The sequence below is a fragment of the Panthera uncia genome (genome assembly GCF_023721935.1).
Source record: "Panthera uncia isolate 11264 chromosome A3 unlocalized genomic scaffold, Puncia_PCG_1.0 HiC_scaffold_11, whole genome shotgun sequence".
In the NCBI taxonomy this organism is placed as follows: domain Eukaryota; kingdom Metazoa; phylum Chordata; class Mammalia; order Carnivora; family Felidae; genus Panthera; species Panthera uncia.
The window spans coordinates 53,905,305-53,922,923 of record NW_026057578.1 but is presented as its reverse complement, the minus strand read 5'-3'; the positions used below and the strand labels follow the sequence as shown (position 1 = coordinate 53,922,923).

The 17,619-nt window shown below is 47.3% G+C and overlaps 1 protein-coding gene across 3 annotated transcripts in view; it reads right to left on the bottom strand.

Annotated features, from left to right (window-relative positions):
• Positions 1 to 17,619, bottom strand: part of FHL2 (four and a half LIM domains 2) — a 65,404-nt gene that overhangs the window by 15,659 nt on the left and 32,126 nt on the right. For 2 of the 3 annotated variants that reach the window (XM_049651247.1, XM_049651246.1), the window contains exon 2: positions 5,862 to 6,041. In XM_049651247.1, coding sequence (XP_049507204.1) covers positions 5,862 to 6,020 — 159 coding nt within the window. In that variant the 5' untranslated portion in view covers positions 6,021 to 6,041. Of the gene's footprint in view, positions 1 to 5,861; positions 6,042 to 6,150; positions 8,899 to 17,619 lie in introns of those variants that run through there. The other variant, XM_049651245.1, reaches the window with a different exon arrangement.

Here is a 17,619-nt window from a genome sequence, read left to right as displayed (position 1 = left end):
CCACCAGATGTCACCACGGTCCCCAGCCTGCTCAGCGAGTACCCAGATAGGAGGAAAGAGCAGCGGAGTGGTCAACGTGCACGGACAGTCATGGGAAAAGCTGCTTTAAATGTGCTTGGGGCTCCGAAGCACCGCAGAAGCCCAGTTTTTCTATGGTTAACCTGAAAACACACGTGCAACATGATAGCTACGCGTAGGCAGATGTTAGGCACTAGGAAGTGTTCCTCCACATTTGGGGTACCGTCCACGTGACTTTAGCAGACCTTACGCATCAGTGCAAGACTTCCTGACCTTCCAAAGCCCAGCTCCCAACCTTTCACACCTCTGCACCCTGGCCCATGCCGCGCCTTGCCTCACAAGGCCCTGCCCCTCCTCTCCAACTGGGAGAACCCTGTTCCCTATAAAGCCCAGCTCAACACGCCACCTGCTCTGAGCTGCCCCGGCCCAAGGCAAGCCATGCACCACCCCAGCTAACATGCCTGTGTCGACATCTTCTTCAAACTCCTGCATGGAAACCCTTATCTAAGTCATTAGGCTATCAGGTTTCCCTGTAATTCTCTTTCCTGGGCTCTTGGCTTGTGTTCTCTTTGGAAGTCTGAGTTAAGCTAATAAATTCATGTCACAGCTTCCTTTTGGACTCACTTCTTAAGAAAGCCCACAATACATAGGACACGAGGAAAGACTTTATGGCAAGAGGAAGGTAACTGAACACTGCCAGCTTTGCCTTCCGAGGGCACGGTGAGGCTTCTGGCCAAGATAAATTTCTCCTCTCGGTGTGGGGTAGGAGTTTAGGCACAGGAGTCCCTGGAGCTGAGAGCTGGGCCAGAAAATACCACCAGAAGTACAAGAGGCTATTATAATGGGCCACAACCCTGTGCCTGGACCTGAGCTTCATGTCGTGTTCTAAATCCTTCTCTCACAGCTTTGGTACCTGGAGGCCCTTCTCATTTCTTGCGTTCACAGCTCCAAAGAGATGGTGAGTTTTCATTCTTAGGACTGAGCTCGTCCATCTAGCTTAATCCTGCTATGTATCTTAAGTACACCACGTGGTCCCCAAAGGACACCGTTTAGATGCTGGAGGCACAAGGTTAAGAAGTATAGACTCACTGACTGACGTTCAAGAAGCTCAAAATGTCCTAGAAATATGCTGGTTTTAAAGTCCTCTAGAGAGAGAAGGACAAGGAAAGAAAGACCGGAAGAAGGAAAGAAAGAATCTTTTACACGTCCCAGGAAAAATACCATGGCTAACCTTGTGCTCACAGAAATGTCATCGATTGCAGTAATGTGTTGATAAACAATGTGGGAATAGGACCCAACACTTCCTTTCAGATTTTATATTTTTCCATTTCAGAAACATTCCCGATATGGGAAGTGCTGCTCGCGTGACGCCGAACGTGCCTTGTTGAGATGCCAGCTGAGCCAGGGGGAAGACCAGGTGGCCAAGAGGGGCCCTCGTCCCCTCGGCTGACTGGAGGTGACCCTGGGCAGCAGGGGCTGGCGCCACCCCTCCACCACGTTCCACCTGTGCCGGGACTGGTTCAGATGAAGATCTCCCAAAGCCACCGCTCCTCAAATCCACCAGGTTTCATGTGGTAAGTGGGTGCTCACAATCCTTCACACTCTACACTTTGAAAAGGCATTCTATGCTTTGAGACTGTCGGGGCATCCTGTTTCCAACTGGATGTGCCTTCCAATACTTAAGAACAAAAGTCCTGAAGAACGGATGATGGCAGAAAGGACAGCACTCGATCTACGTGGCCCTATATCAGGTGTCCCAACCATGGTAACTAAATTCCCGTGACAGTCGCCAGGCCGGCAGCCCCGTCTTCAGACGTGGAAACAGAGCCCTGTGGGCGGCATAACTTACCCACGTCTCAGCAAGTCTGGCTCGAGACCCACCCTGGTGGGGGCTGACTCACTGCCAAATGTCCTGTGCCTTTGGTGGTGTGCCTTGCAGGTGCCCCTTTGGTTTTCCAGGGCCCCGTGTTACCCACATGGCTAGCCTCATTCCCGCGTCTAGTGATCCTGCGTAGTGAGTGGATTGGCACTCACTTCCCCTTAGAGACACAGTTTTCTCTTACAGGAGGATGTCTAAACAAATAGACATATTTTCAGTGCCCATTACAAACCCTGTGAACAAATTACATGGAAACTCTAAAAAGATGATTCACTCACTAAGCACTTAAAAGTCACCTCAACAAATAAAAAATAGTGCCGGGTGGGGGAGTTGGACTGTGAGGACGTGTCTGGAACGTGTCTGGAATGGTAGCCTTTCCCATGACGGCCCAGAAAGGTGGGCAGGAGAGGCCTGCGTCCTCCTCCAGGGCAGGACAGGTGTTTCCACTGTAATCTCATCATGCCTCCTACACCAGCCAGGGTCAGGAGTCCTCTAAAAGTGTACCAGAGACATCTAGATCTCACTGGTGGGGTAAGAGCCTCTGTCTCCCCCTTCAGTCCCCTGACTGCTTTCTATCAAAGGATCCCAGCGATTTTCTGTTCCTTAAGAACTTTCTAGATGTTTGCTGAGAAACTTACAGTTTGGTGGGTGGACTTGGGCCTGATTATCAGTTTGATGTTTCCCACTTAATTACTAGGAAGCTTAAAGTGTGCTCTAGAAACACACCGAGCCAGGCATACGGCCCGGAGTTTGTTCGCTGCTTTGTTAACTGCACGGTACTAGCAGCCATCTCTGAAGTCAGGGGCCCTGCCTACGTTGTCCTTCGTTTCTTGAGTTTTTGAAGCCCAGAGCATAAGTGGACCCATCCAAAACTATCTGTAATCAGGCTAAGACATTTTTTGCTAGTAACCACAGATGTCCAAGAAAAATTTCAGGAACAGGGTCATTTAGAGGATCACGACATTTTATTTGCATTGCCTGTTCTCAACTATTCCACTGGCCGTGAAGTGAATGGTTTTTACCTTTTGCGAGCACATCTCCTCAGAGTAACTAAGCAGAAATAACAAGTACAACTGAGTAACCACGCCGAAGTGTTTTCACACGTATGTGAGCTGACTATGAAACCTGGCGCTGTGGTCTCATCTATGTCATATAAAAGTCACTCAGTACCCACAAAATGAGCCTAAGTCCCATTGGTGTGCCAATATCTGAAATCTGTACCCCCACGCGTGTCCTTCAAAGGAGGTAGGCGGGGCTCGTGGTGCCCCTGCTCTTTTAAGAAAAGAGAATGGTCACCAGGTCTGTCGGCTCAATTGCTCGATCAAGCCTGCCAAGATTTTTGGCTTTACTCCCTCAAATAACAGGAATGTTTTTCCTATCATTGCTTCCTCCACAAAGTCAACTACATAATTCCTTCTGAAAGTCAAGCAAACCATTCCAAATATTCAGGAGCCCCAAACGGCCAAGGCAAACTTTGGGAAAGAATCTCTTTTTCTTCCAAAATGTAGAAAAACCACATGGCTCAACTCCACGTGTAGTAAACCATGAATCTGGGTTGAAAAGTTCAGCGTGATTAACTCCTGGCTTTGCAGCAGTCTTGTTGATTTTGGCCCCATGTGGGGGATTCTTGTTTATTTGCTCATCAAGTATGTGCCGAAGGGTAGCCAGTTGGAAGGGTCTTTCCATTCAATCGTATTGGGAAAAAATGGGAAGTGCCCTTAGTTTCTCCTTTAGCCGCCAGTCAAGGGTGACTAGTCCCAAACATCCAAAACATTTCCTCTAAACTACGGTTGTTCTTTGTCAGAAGAATGGCTGAACCTCTCACCTACTGAAGCCTCTTCCAGGTTACATTTTTATAAGAGAATCATTTTTGTCTTCTGCCTCTCGGTTCTTCCTCAGACCAGACATTTTTAGTGATGTTTCTATAACGGAGATGGAGCAAGAGAGAGAGAGCGAAGCTTCCAAGGGTGGTGTGGAAGAAACGTGTTGCAGAAAGAATAGGGAAGTAGTCAGATGGAGTTTATAAGACCATCAGCTGCTCTTTGGAGTGCTGAGGCTTCGTATCCACAGACCGCAGTAACCCCATGAAACTGGCACCTGTTTCATCGGCGATTCATAAAGGGCAAGACGGGCACAGAGGGGGCAAGTAATCAGCCCAAGCTCACACAGTTAGCGAGCCACAGAGTGAGGATGGGGACAGGGCCATTTGGTGTCTGAGCTTTGATGCTTGGTCCAGTAAATAGAGGAACAGGGACTAAGAGCCCTCTAAGAACCCACTAGGGACTGTGAGACCTACATCAGTCGACATTAGAGACAGGACGGTGTCTAGCCTTTGGGACTAGCAAGATCAGCCACTTTTCTCTGCTCGCAGCAGCCCCGCCTCTCTGCACGTTCGGAAGTTTACACAGGACTACTGCTGAGTTTGGTTTCTTTCACTCTTGGCAGGCCTTGCCTGTTCTGTAGCCAAAAGATACATGGCTGTGGCCTGGTTTCAGATGGCCCAGGCTGCCCACTGGGCCCGCTCGGGGAGAAGGCTTCGCTCCATACACGATGGAAGTTATTCCCCAACTGTCACCAAATACCCAGCAACAGAAAGTGACGGTGCAGCGCTCTGCTTCCTGCCTTTCCTACGAATGATGTAATCAAGGGAAGAAATGTAAGGAACAGGGGCACCTTGGCGGGGGGTGGTCTGTTAAGCAGCCGACTCTCGATTTCGGCTCAGGTCACGATCTCGCGGTTCGTGGTTTCGAGCCCCGAGTCAAGCCCCGCACCGGGCTCCGTGCTGATGGTGCGCAGCCTGCTTGGGATTCTCTCTCCCCCTCTCTTTCTGTCCCTCCCCCACTCGTGCTCACGTGCTCTCTCTTTCTCAAAATAAAGAAATAAAAACTTAAAACAAAAGAAACATATGAAACACGGACTGTGTTAGAACCGTCCAGCTGCAGACACAGCCTAACCTAATGAGGCAGCAGCTACGTATCGATATTCATGACCACGGAGGAGAGTGCCAAATTCCCTAAAGCGTATAAGGGAAGAGAGCAGAACAGAGACACCAAAATGCCATGAATTGCTTTAAAGTCCATGAAGCTGGGAATTCCTTTGGAGCTGCCCCAAGGGACCCCATTTTGTACCAATTCTGTGACTCTCAGGATGACAGTCACTTAAAGTCTTGTCAAGTGCGTTTTGGCCACCGTTTAGCAGGTGAAGATATCAGAGGTCTTAGAGACATGGGTGGACCTCCACGGGCGTTTCTGGGTGGTCCAGGTTGGACTAGAGATATGCTGAGAAGCACCGGCTAGGGTTCTGGACACTCAATCCCACGCAATCAGCACAAATGACCGGTAACCTCTGTTGAACCTGCTTTCCCATCCACAGTGGGAAAGCTGGTGATTCCTTAGGCGTGAGCTTTTTCCCTTGAGAAAGAAGCGGTACAAATCCTGCTCTTCTCCCACTAGGAAGAAAAGAGCCCCTAATGTTCCAATGAATGTAGTGCTTTATGTGCCCATTTATCTGGGAATCAGCTCCAATTCACTCATGTGCACATGCATTCATCAAATATTTACTGAGCAGCCCCGACTGCTTCTGAGTAAGCACGGGACAAACATGAGTAAGAGAGAGCTGCTTTCCAGACAGTGACAGTGCTGGGAGGTGGGGGGAGGGGGGTGGTTAGATCAGGACACCACCAGCCAGAATGTAAGAGCTCAGGACCCTCAGCATAAATGTCCCGGAAACGCACCAACCAGTGCTATGGAATTAGGAGTGGGCACAGACCAGCCAGAGGGAGGAGGCTCAGAGAGGCTTCTTGGAGGGGACAAGCCCATCAGAGGGGGCTCAAGAGACGGAATTTCAATCGGCCCCATGGGTCCGGGCTCCAGCACAAACCACACAGAGAGGCCCGTGGTTTCGGGGGAGCACAGAGGGATCCAGGAGTGCTCGGCGCTGCCCGGGGCAGGGGGAGCAGGGGTACCTTGCAGTCACAGCCAATGGGCTTCCCACACTCCTCGCAAGTGCTGGCGTAGAGAGCCTCAAAGCACCCAATGCAGTAAGGGTTCTCCTCCCTCAGGATGTACTTCTTGCCAAAGAGAGATTCTTCACAGTGGTGGCAGTCAAAGCGCTCCGTCATCATGACGCCCGGCTTTTCAACGACCTATCAGAAAGAGAAAATACAGGTTCCTGTGAGCACACTCCCAATGCCTTTCTGCTGTCATCTTTAGCCAAGGGATGGGATCCCCTCCGGGCAAAGAACTAGAACTCACCCTTTCAAAGGTTGGAATTTTCAGTAATACTTAAAAAAAAAAAATTAGTTTGGGGGCCGTTTTGTTGCTTGAACGCATTTCACTGCCTTAAACATCCCCTCTCTCGTTGACTGTGTCACAAAAAGCTTTGTCAATTTTGGACACAGAGCTCTCATCCGGGCAGGGCTGGGTCTATGCTTCAAACGTGTGACGCAGCCTCACATCTTCCCTTTCTCCCTGCCCCCAAAATAGAAAGGCCGAGATAGAAACAATATGTTCATTTCTATAAAAAGATTTTCCATGAGCTCCCCTTTATCATGCATAAATTTGAAGAGTAAGAAACCAGTGCCCAGAGGGAGGGGCCTCAGGAGTTGGTAAACCTGAGAGGCCAAAAGAGCATTACCCTTGACCTTGAAAAGACATTGGGAAGCAAAACCTGCCCTTGCACTAGAGAAACTGCCATACGTCCCTGGGGACGAGTCACTTCTTCCCTATGAAAAGATAACCCTTTCGAGGCCCAGGTAATCCAGACAGCAGGATAAAGGGGAAGGCTGGCTTCCAAGAACAGAGATTATCACACAGTGGGAAATGCAGTGACTGTGGTCAATGGCTTTCCAGGCAACACCTCGCGCCTTTCAGAGAGGAACAAGAATGCATCTCTGTGCCAGTCACTCTGCATTTTTTCCAGGGTGAGCATAGAGTGTGCACAGGCAGAAGGGGACGAGGAGGGGAGGAGGACGGCAGGACGAGCTTCTCAGCTCACCTCATGTGCTGTTCCCCTACAAACATGTTAGAGCTGCTCCCCAAAACAAGCCACTATGGGTGTACTTGGGACGAGACGTGCCTCTGGGGCGTTAACAACACAGACTCGGTCTTCTTCAGTATTTTCTCAAGTGGCAATATGTAATTTGCTCAGTGTGCACAGTTTACAAATTGTTTTTTTAAATTTTTTTTTTCAACGTTTTTTATTTATTTTTGGGACAGAGAGAGACAGAGCATGAACGGGGGAGGGGCAGAGAGAAAGGGAGACACAGAATCGGAAACAGGCTCCGAGCCATCAGCCCCGAGCCCGACGCGGGGCTCGAACTCACGGACCGCGAGATCGTGACCTGGCTGAAGTCGGACGCTTAACCGACTGCGCCACCCAGGCGCCCCACAGTTTACAAATTGTTAAACAGGTAGACTGACAACTGTAACTCTGAGCCATGTTTCGCAAACTCTAATTACACTGGGATCGATGTCCAGGGCTTTCAAACCATCTTAAGAGTGAAATTCGGGAATAATAGCCTGTGGTGCAAAAAAAAAATATCGCTGCCTGGTTTATGATCACGGCAAATTTGATAGCGTTTATTAATTTTGTGCTCTTGTATGTCCAAGGTCCTGACAACAATAAGCAAAGAACTAAACCTCCTTCAAGCACCCGTACTTGGTTATTTCTGTGTTTATAGAACAATGTTTTTCCAAGAGCGTTAAACGCGCAGCTGGACACATGTGGCAGGATTCAGCCTTCTAAACGGCTCTTCCCGGAGTTAAAGAAAACATTGTCTGGATATTCTCGTGATAACATTACAATACGAAGCTCTTGCACACTTGAATTAGTCTTCTGAAACCCAATGTATAAATATCCTTTGTGCTCAGGCCATCTCGGGTTGCGGCAGCTATGTTGGCTGAAGATTCAATGCTTTCCTGTAATTCCTTAGTTATTGGCTCTTGAAAGTGGCAATTGTTTATATCATCATAATTGGGAGCTGTGTTTCCAACATTTATATTTTTCCAATAAACATTGCCGTGTACCTGCGGAACCAGAGGCGGCCTGCCTATTCTTCTCACAAAAATGTAAGAGTAAGGATTTGAGAACTTGAAATAAGAATAACGAAAGGAGACAGAACGATAAACTGTAGAATTTTAAAAGCTGGAAACACATCTCGAGAGGATCTACAACAACGGCCTCATTTTACGGATGGAGGAAACCAGGGCCCAGGAATATTAATGAGAAAAGAGGATTCACATGAGCTTTCCCAAAAAGTTAGAAAGTTAGAGAAAAGCCATCCAAGTTAGAAAACAACAAACTCCCAGTCTAAATCAAAAAGTGGTTCCACGTGGGTTCGGACAAAGCACAGATGGTGCGAGGGAAAGGATGCAGACAGCAGCACCAGCCGCTTCTCCAGAGACCTTTCCTATGTTCTCGAGCCAGTGAAGGGGGTGAATTTCCTTCAAGGTAATGATCATGATGCTGTTCAGGTACCTGCCACATGTGCTTTCTACCTCCTCCAGTTCCACAGGCCTGGGACAGAAATCATCTATGGGAGTAAACTCTAAGAACTGGTAGGGCTCCCCATCTGCTCAAAGTATGACGGAGGCTCTCCAGAGACAGATGTCATTGGCACTGACACCTACTCCCAGCAGGACTAGAGTAGTAGCGACCACCTGCTCAGAGGGTCCAAATGGGATTCTCATGATGGTGGATCTCCCTCCCACCTTGTTCCTTATCTTCCCTCAGAAGTCACTGCAATTTTAAGGATCAGGAGAGCACTTCTGTCAAACCAATGGGTTTAGGTGTAAAATGAACACCCATCACTGTTGAGGAGCAGAGAAAGGTACAGTTGATCTGAGATGGTCCTCTTGAGGGTTCCCAGAGAATTATGTGAAGCACAGACCCTGAGAGTCAAAATAAGTTGCTCATAAGCTAATGAGAAAACAGAGAGCTTCCCTGCTTTTTTTATTTTATTATTATCTTTTTAAATTTTGGATACGGAAAGAGAGAGAGAGAAAGCAAGTGGGGGAGAGGGGCAGAGAGAGAGAGAGAGAGAGAGAGAGAGAGAATCTCAAGCAAGCTTCACATTCAGTGCAGAGCCTGACATGGGGCTTGATCCCATGACCTTGGGATCATGACGAAATCAAGAGTCAGACACTCAACCAACTGAGCCACCCAGGCGCCCCCAAAGAGCTTCTCTTCTATCACAGAGTATTTAATACCGATTTTCCCTTAATTAACTGCTACCAAATAGAATATTCTTTTTCCTTTCCTTTCCTTTCCTTTCCTTTCCTTTCCTTTCCTTTCCTCTCCTCTCCTTTCCTTTCCATCCTTTCTTTCTATGGCGTGGACGAGTGGGAGAGGGGCAGAGAGTGAAGGAGAGAGAATCCCAAGCAGACTCCGTGCTGTCAGAGCAGAGCCTGATTCGGGGCTCAAACTGACAAACGGTGAAATCATGCATGACCTGAGCCGATATCAAGGATCAGATGCTCAACTGACTGAGCCACTCAGGTGCCCCGTACAACATTCTTTTTTTAAAAAGTGTGTATTTAAAGTTACACTATCAATCTTAAGCTTCTTTTTAATGAAAAAAAAAAAAAAAACCCATATATCTATCGTCCTGCATTAGAAGGTTCCCGTAACTTTGTATTTTTAAATCTATAGAACACCTGATTATTCATTCCAGAGGCATCAGTGGAGCTGGAACTGTGTGTCAGAGGTTGTGGAAAGTGCTGGAGATACAAAGATGAATACGATACAGGCCCTCCCTGAAAGAACGCGTAGTCCAGTGTGGAAAACAGATACACAGGTGATCCCTGAAAAACGCGGGGGTTGGGGCACCAACCCCTGAGCAGTCAAAAATCCACGTGTAACTTTTGATGTCCCCCCAAACCTAACTACTAATAGCCCACTGTTCACTAGAAGCCGTGCCAATAACACAAACAGTTGCTTCACACGTATTTTGTATGTTATATGTATTAAATACCGTGTTCCTACAATGAAATAGGCTAGAGAAAAGAAAACATCACTTAGAAAATCGTAAGGAAAAGCAAATACGTTTACTGTGATGTACTGCGTTTACTGGGACAAAAAAAATCGGTGTACAAGTGGACCCGTGCAGTTCAAACCCCTATTGTTTAACAGTCAACTGTGCATCAGATGATAAAGCTCTATGCTCAGGGCAATGATGGAGAGACACAATGAGGGTCCTTTGGGAGGGCAGGAGAGGCTTCCGAGACATGTCTCTCTGCTTGTGCTGGAGAAGGATAAGCCAGATGATGACTGCAGGCCAGAGGGCAGAGGGCAGAGGGGTGATAAGGAGCAGGGTAGGGTATTTGTAGAGGAAGCTGTAAAGGTAGTCAAAGTTCAAAGACAGGAGGGCCTCTACTCTTGACCGTGAACTTGGCTTTGCCCTGTAGGCAATGGGTAATAGGAGGCCCAGCTGAGAGTTCACCACGTAAAGGCCCGACTTTGCCAAGTGGGGGTGAGGAAGACGAAACTGAGGGGCAGTGACTCCTTAGAAAGTTTCCAGGGTGTCGGGGTCTCCTTCCGAGTCATTTCTTTAAATAAAAATAGGACACCCTGGTTCTGTAAGGATTTTTTTTTCCCCCAACCTCCTCACGTACCATGGCTTCCCCCCTCTGAACCTGTGCGTCCCCCTGACGGGTTAGACTGGGTTCCCGGCCATTACCTGGGACACAGAAGTGCTGAAAGGTGAGCGTCAGGGTGCAAGGACGTACCTGAACACAGGGCGTGGCTGCTGACTTGCTGTTACATTGAACCTGGAGTTCTCATCCCTTCCCAGGGAGAAGCCGTTCTCTGAGGTCATTCCCCCTCCAGCTCAGAACGAGCTGGGCATTTGAAAAAGCTGGCTGGCAGGGTACAGGCGTGGCTCCAGGCCCAGCTAACTGCACTGGGTGAGGCGAGCCCCGGGCACCGGGTTCTCAGCGTCTCCCCCGAGGGCCAGCTTTCGGGCAGGTATAAAATCAAAGGCTCCGAGTGCACTGGAGCCGTGATGCACAGTCCATAGGCTTAGGGGGTCCTGGTGGTTTGGTCGGTTAAGCGTCTGACTCGATTTTGGCCCAGGTCATGATCTCACAGTTCATGAGTTCGAGCTCCACATCGGGCTCCTCAATGACGGCGTGGAGCCTGCTTGGGATTTTCTCTCTCCCTCTCTCTCTGCTCCTCCCCCGCTTGCGCTCATGCTCTCTCTCTCTCTCTCTCTCTCTCAAAATAAATAAATGAACTTAAAGAAAAGTTCACAGGCTTATATAGGTGGGTTATTTTTATCTTTGCAGATTTATTTTATTTTATTTAATTTTTTTTTTAATGTTTATTTATTTTTGACAGAGAGAGACAGAGAGAGAGAGACAGGGCATGAGTAGGGAGGGGCAGAGAGAGAGAGAGACACAGAATCTGAAACAGGCTCCAGGCTCTGAGCTGTCAGCACAGAGCCCGACACGGGGCTCGAACTCACAGACTGCGAGATCACGACCTGAGCCGAAGTCAGACGCTCAACCGATTGAGCCACCCAGGTGCCCCTATCTTTGCAGATTTAAAAACCACGAAGCAAAGTTTGAGAGTGGGGGTGTCAGAGCTGGGAACACAGAAGAGAAACACAGAAAAGGGGAGAAAGAACGGAGGATAAACAAGGTAGAAAAGACACAAGGACATTAAGAGCAAGAAGTTCATGCCCTTTTTTTTTTTTTTTTTTTTTTTTAACCAGAGAAATGTCTTGGGAATACAGGGAGGTGGCTGGCAGGCTGGCCAGTCCCTGAGTGTCAGGTGCCTGGCCTGGCCTTCCCAGAGGGAGGCTGGGTGGGCCACAGAAGCTTGCCTAAAAAAGCAGGGTTTGCAAAAGAGGTCGCCCATAGGCATTGTCTTCTAAATTCCATTGATTCGGCTACGACTCCGAACTGACCCCTGAGGTGCCATTTTCCTCTTCCCCTGGAGACCCAAGTATTTCTCTGCATTAGCCCTGGTTTGCAAGACTTCTCTAACAGTCATTCCTAAAGAGAAATCTGCAATATTCCCCAATCCTTCTCACAACACTGAGCAGCAGCGCCCGTAAGTCAGTCCCTGCTGAAACCGTGTCCATCTTCAAATGACCCAGGCTGGAAAATTCCATTGCTTGTCAACAGTCAAACAGAACTTTTTGCAGAGAATTCAGAAAATCAGTCTGTTGCATGTGGGCTCTGCCTACTTAACATTCTCTCTCCCTCTGTCCTTATCCCCCATTTGCTCTCTCTCTCTCTAAAATTAAAAACAAAAATTTTTTTTAATACAATGCTTTCACGACACTACGTGACATTGTGATCACCTATGTCCCTCACCAAACCGTAAGTGCTGTGAAGGCAGGCATACTGCTGTGGCCTCGCCAGCAGGTGACAAACACAGGGTCAGGTGCTTCTAAAGACTTGTGGAGTGACTGAAGAAATGGATGGAGAGTACAAATACGTGGGCCAAAGTCGACAGTGAAAACGAGGAACGTGTTATGTGAACGATCCGCGTTGCATACCAAACCCAAAATGTAATGCGGTTTGGCATCTGATGCCGTGAAAATTTCCTAACGTCACTGACCCTGAGCTTCATTCCTCCTCCTCTGTCTCTGGCTTCTTTCCCCCTTCCAGATAAACTGCTGCTTCCACAGCAGGCAGAATTTTTCCTACTGGGTTTGGATTCTACATCCATGTGTACACACAGCTGCACAGCCCGGGAGAGGCCTGGTGGGGTCAAGAAGCAAAAACCAGCCAGCTTGGATGCTTCCAAGCATCTCTGCAAAGAACGTGCTAGACACCCTGCCACAGGTTCCAGATATCAGGGAAAGGTGCTGGATGTTCTGCACAGACACATATACACATCCAAGGGCCTTGTCCAAGGGCACAGGCTCTCATACCTGGAACTGCAGCCAGAGAACATTCTGCACCAGTTTGCTTTCCTATGGATAGAAGTATTGACACACAGGGCACCTGGGTGTCTCAGTCAGTTAAGTGTCCGACTCTTGATTTCAGCTCAGGTCAGGATCTCACAGTTCCTGGGTTCAAGCCCTGCATCAGGCTCTGTGCTGACAGCACGGAGCCTGCTTGGGATTCTCTCTCTCCTCTCTCTCTCTGCTCCTCCCCCTGCTCACGTGCTCTCTCAAAATACATTAAAAAAAAGTAGTATCGACACACAGACATGGCTCACTTCTAACACTGTTTATAAAACGCGTCTAGCTGAACTGTTTCTTTTCAATCAAAATTCTGGTGGACGAGAGCAAGGTGCAAGTTCAAAGAGTTTGCTATTGGAAAGAATATAATTATGTATTTAGAATCAATGTGAAATCGATTTTTAGATGGTTGGTAAGGTGTAAGATTGACAAGGTCTACCACTATGTGATATACGTACGGATTAATTTAATGAGCCTTTATCAAGTATGTGGGCCGGGCTCAGGGATGTTTTATAATTTGGTTATAGAAACTAGTAACTTTCAAAAACTTAAAATCTTGATTCGTCTCTGATGGTTTTACGAAAGGTTTTGTGTGAGAGACAATGCTTGACTCAGGTAAACCACGGTCTTCCAGGTTACCTTTGGAATACTGAATAATAGAACGAAATGGGAAAATAATAAATGCCCAGTGTCTGACCTTCAGTCCATGATACAAGAACGGTAATACTGCTTTGATGTCCTACGGACTTTTAAATCCAGTCGATAAGAATGTATTAAGTAACCACTATTCTCCACATACTGTTTTAGGCACTGGGAGACTGGGATAGAACATACGATCTCTTAAAGAGTTCCAGAATAGATCTAGCTCCAAAGAATTCAAATCACTTTCAGGATACTAGCTTGTAATTTAATCTCAAAACACGTCAGTTCAGTCAATGTGAGACAAGCATAATTATGGCAGGCTGCCTCAGGCTCATAAATCACCCCAGGGTGGGGCTTCGGGGGAGGCCCCACCTTATAGTTCTACCACCACCTTCCTGGGAACATGGAAACACATTATTTATGCTTTGTTCCCACAGGAACAAAATGAGATCCGCTCACTCTCTCTCATCAGTCTGCCCCAGTCTCCAAAAGGCAGCTCATTGTGTACTTTCTGCCTGCCTGGCCTTCCATCTGCTATGAGCCCCTACCAGCCTCTTTCTATAGCGAACCCCACGACCCATGACGCCCATGGCCTTTTCCTTCTCCCATTCCTTTTCCTTCATGGTGTTTCTTCAGGACACTGCGTGGGGATCCCGTCAGGACAGGCTGGCACAGCTCCTACGACTTTGTCCACAGGCTGGCCAATTCTCATTGTTCCAAAAGCTGTATCAACGAACCCAGATGGATCCATTTTCTTTTTGACTAGAAACCTAAATATTTCCAGACGTCAAGGATGCCCTGTGATTATTCGTTTTATTTACCCACAAGAAACAGGGAAGCCACCTCTCTTACCGTCACAGGCATCACTTGCCTCACTTAGTACCATCAGCCTAAACATCCTTAAGCCACAGACTAACTCGAAGTAAACTTAGGGATTATGAAGGCCAAGGACGAGCGTGATGACACATGACGTCCAAGTTCAGACGAGGTGTGAGAATCACCCATGAGAACCATGACACGTCAGACGCGGCCCAGACGTGTCATTAGATCTCTAGGAGGGGATCACATTTTATAGCAGAAAGAAAATCAATACCACTGGTAGCAAAGTAGCCATGGAATCTTAAAAAAAACAAGACTGATTGCTGGTGGGAGAATTTTTAAGCAAAATTACTGGAGAACTGTATTCGATTCTCTAGAGAAACAGAACTCATAGGATACATATACATATATATATACACATACATATATATATATTTATATATATACAGAGATTTGTTACAAAGAATTGACTCACACTATTATGGAAGTCCCAAGATCTGTGGAAGGCCGGAGAACCAGAAGGGCCAATGATGTCAGTTACAATTCAAAAGTCAGCAGGCCCAAGACCCAGGAAGAGTTGAGTTTCAGTTCAAGCCCAAAGGCTGGAAAGGACCAATATCCCAGGTCTGCAGTCAGGCAGGGAAAGTGCCCTCTTAGGTAGTCTCCTTTTCAGTCTGAGTCTGAAGGCTGTAAAAGATTGATATCCCAGTCCAACAGTCAGGCAAGAGGAATTCCCACTTGCTCAACCTTCATGGTCAGGTCTTCAACTGATTGGATGAGGCCCACCCATATTGGGAGGGGCAATCAGCTTCACTCAGTCTACAGACTCCAACGTGAATCTCATCCAGAAACACCCTCATAGATACACCCAGGAAGTGTCTGAACACTTGTCTGGACATCCTGTGGCCGGCCCAGTCAAGTTGACATAAAATTAACCATCACGGGGGCCAAAGTTGAAATCCACAATTCAGGATAACAGAGGTGCCTGGTAACTTGCCCCAAAGTCACAGTGCCGGCTTGATCTCCTGGAAGACCAGGCTCTCGGTCACTAGAGAAGAGCCCGGAAAATTTTGTGTCAAGGTGGTCATCTTCAGGCAGTGGGCTCTCAGTATAATCCCACATGATAAATGGGCTTTGATAAAATTCTCATAATAAAACTACACAGGAAGTATCCTGTATCTGTTTTTGTTCACTCAAGTTCAAGGAACTTTGTATCTTAGGGCCTCTGAGCCAGAGAGCAGCTTATCTACTCCAGCCCCCTTGTTGACAAATGAAACAATCCCAGCCCCAGAGGCTGGGTAACCCACCCTTGATGCAGGACGGAAATAGAACCCAGGCCTCCTACTGCCCAGCCGAACTGCTTTTCAATATCCCACAGGGCTTTTTTTGTGTGCAAACCAGATTTCCTGCAGTACTGGAAGTAATTTACAAGCACTCATGGGTCAAAGTATGCAGTATAAGGCCTCACTGAAATATACAGGTATGCCCCCAGTACTTTAGTGATTAGAACTCAGCCTCTCCAGTTAAGCTGCCTGGGGTCAGATCAAAGGACCACCATTTACTGTCTGGAAAACCTTGGGCCAAAGTTATTCTGATTTCTCTGTGCTTTACTTTATCTGCAAAGACAAAGATGATGTCAATATATACACTGCTTATGACATGCAGCCTTGATAACAACCCTTCAAGCAAGCCACTATCACCTCCCTGTTTCCCAGTTGAGGAAACTGAGGTACCAAGAGATAAGGTGACTTAGCTAAGGTTGTACAGCTAGACTCCGAGGAATGTGATGTCAGGGAGCCTTGTTCCAACCTCGTATGTCCACCAGCCTATCACACCTGCCTTACAGCATATTTGTGAGGACTGAATGAGACTGAATGTCAGTGCCTAGAACAGTGCCTGATCTATAATAAACCACTTTAGCCCCTCCCCCCTTTTTAAGTAGGCTTCATGCACAGCACAGAGCCCAACGCAGGGCTTGAACTCACGACCCCAAGATCAAGACCTGAGCTGAGATCAAGAGTCAATGCTTAACTGACTGAGCCACCCAGGCACCCTGATTTAGCCCTTGTCAATGTGCTGCTGTGCAGAAGCATGTTAAAACATGGCACCATAATAAACACTGTAGAAACCCAATTCTATATACAGTTGGCCCTTGAAAAACACAAGTTTGAACTGTGCGGGTCCACTAATATGCAGCTTTTTTTCCCCCATAAATAAAGCACTGTGAATGTATTTTCTCATGATTTTCTGAATAACATTTTCTTTTCTCTAGCTTACCTTATTGTAACAATACGGCGGTCAATACATACGGTATATAAAATATGTTAACTATTTACGTTATCAGTAAGGCTTCGAGGCAACAGTAGGCTATCCGTAATTACACTTCTGGGGAGTCAAAACTTATACATGGACTTTCAACTGCAAGGGGGGGTCAGCACCCCTACCCCCCACATTGTTTGGGGGTCAAATGAATTAACTGATAACCCTTAAAAATTCAGAGTGAGCGAATTCAGAGGAAAACACTGTGAAACAAATTTACATAAATGTACCTTGGTTTTATGGAAGTTGAATTGTCAGACTAGAAATCCCTGTACTTCTAAGACTTGCTTCCGATGTTCTTTGGTGTAAATCACCTTCCGGATATCAGAACTTCCCCCCCCCTAACATATTATTGCAAAACACAGGTAACCAAAGCTAGTGCAAGAAGTAGCTGGCCTCGTTTTGAACACAGTTCTCGTGACTCTAAACCCAAACTGTGATTTATTACCTCCCAAAGTAAGTGCAAGGGAGCACACCCCCTAAGTGCACATCATGGAAGGCAGCTGAATACATTTCATTTAATCTGGGCTAGACCAGTTCCAATGGAAGCCCAAACTGGGATCTGAAGATAAGCTAGGATTCCTTGTTGATTACCTAAGAGACAACATTTAACCCGAAATTTCAGGTGTGCTAAAATATCATACAAGTGGAACTTAAGATCAGAGTGTTTCTCGTTTAAAATAGACCCATATTTTAAAATCTGATAGTTCAGGGGCGCCTGGGTCGCGCAGTCGGTTAAGCGTCCGACTTCAGCCAGGTCACGATCTCGCGGTCCGTGAGTTCGAGCCCCGCGTCAGGCTCTGGGCTGATGGCTCGGAGCCTGGAGCCTGTTTCCGATTCTGTGTCTCCCTCTCTCTCTGCTCCTCCCCCGTTCATGCTCTGTCTCTCTCTGTCCCAAAAATAAAAAACGTTGGAAAAAAAAAAAATTAAAATCTGATAGTTCAGTCTTTTAAGTTCTGCCCAAGTCGGTGCCTGAGGTCCCATCGCAAGCTGCCCATCTTTGGACCTAAGGGAAATGCCTCGGACA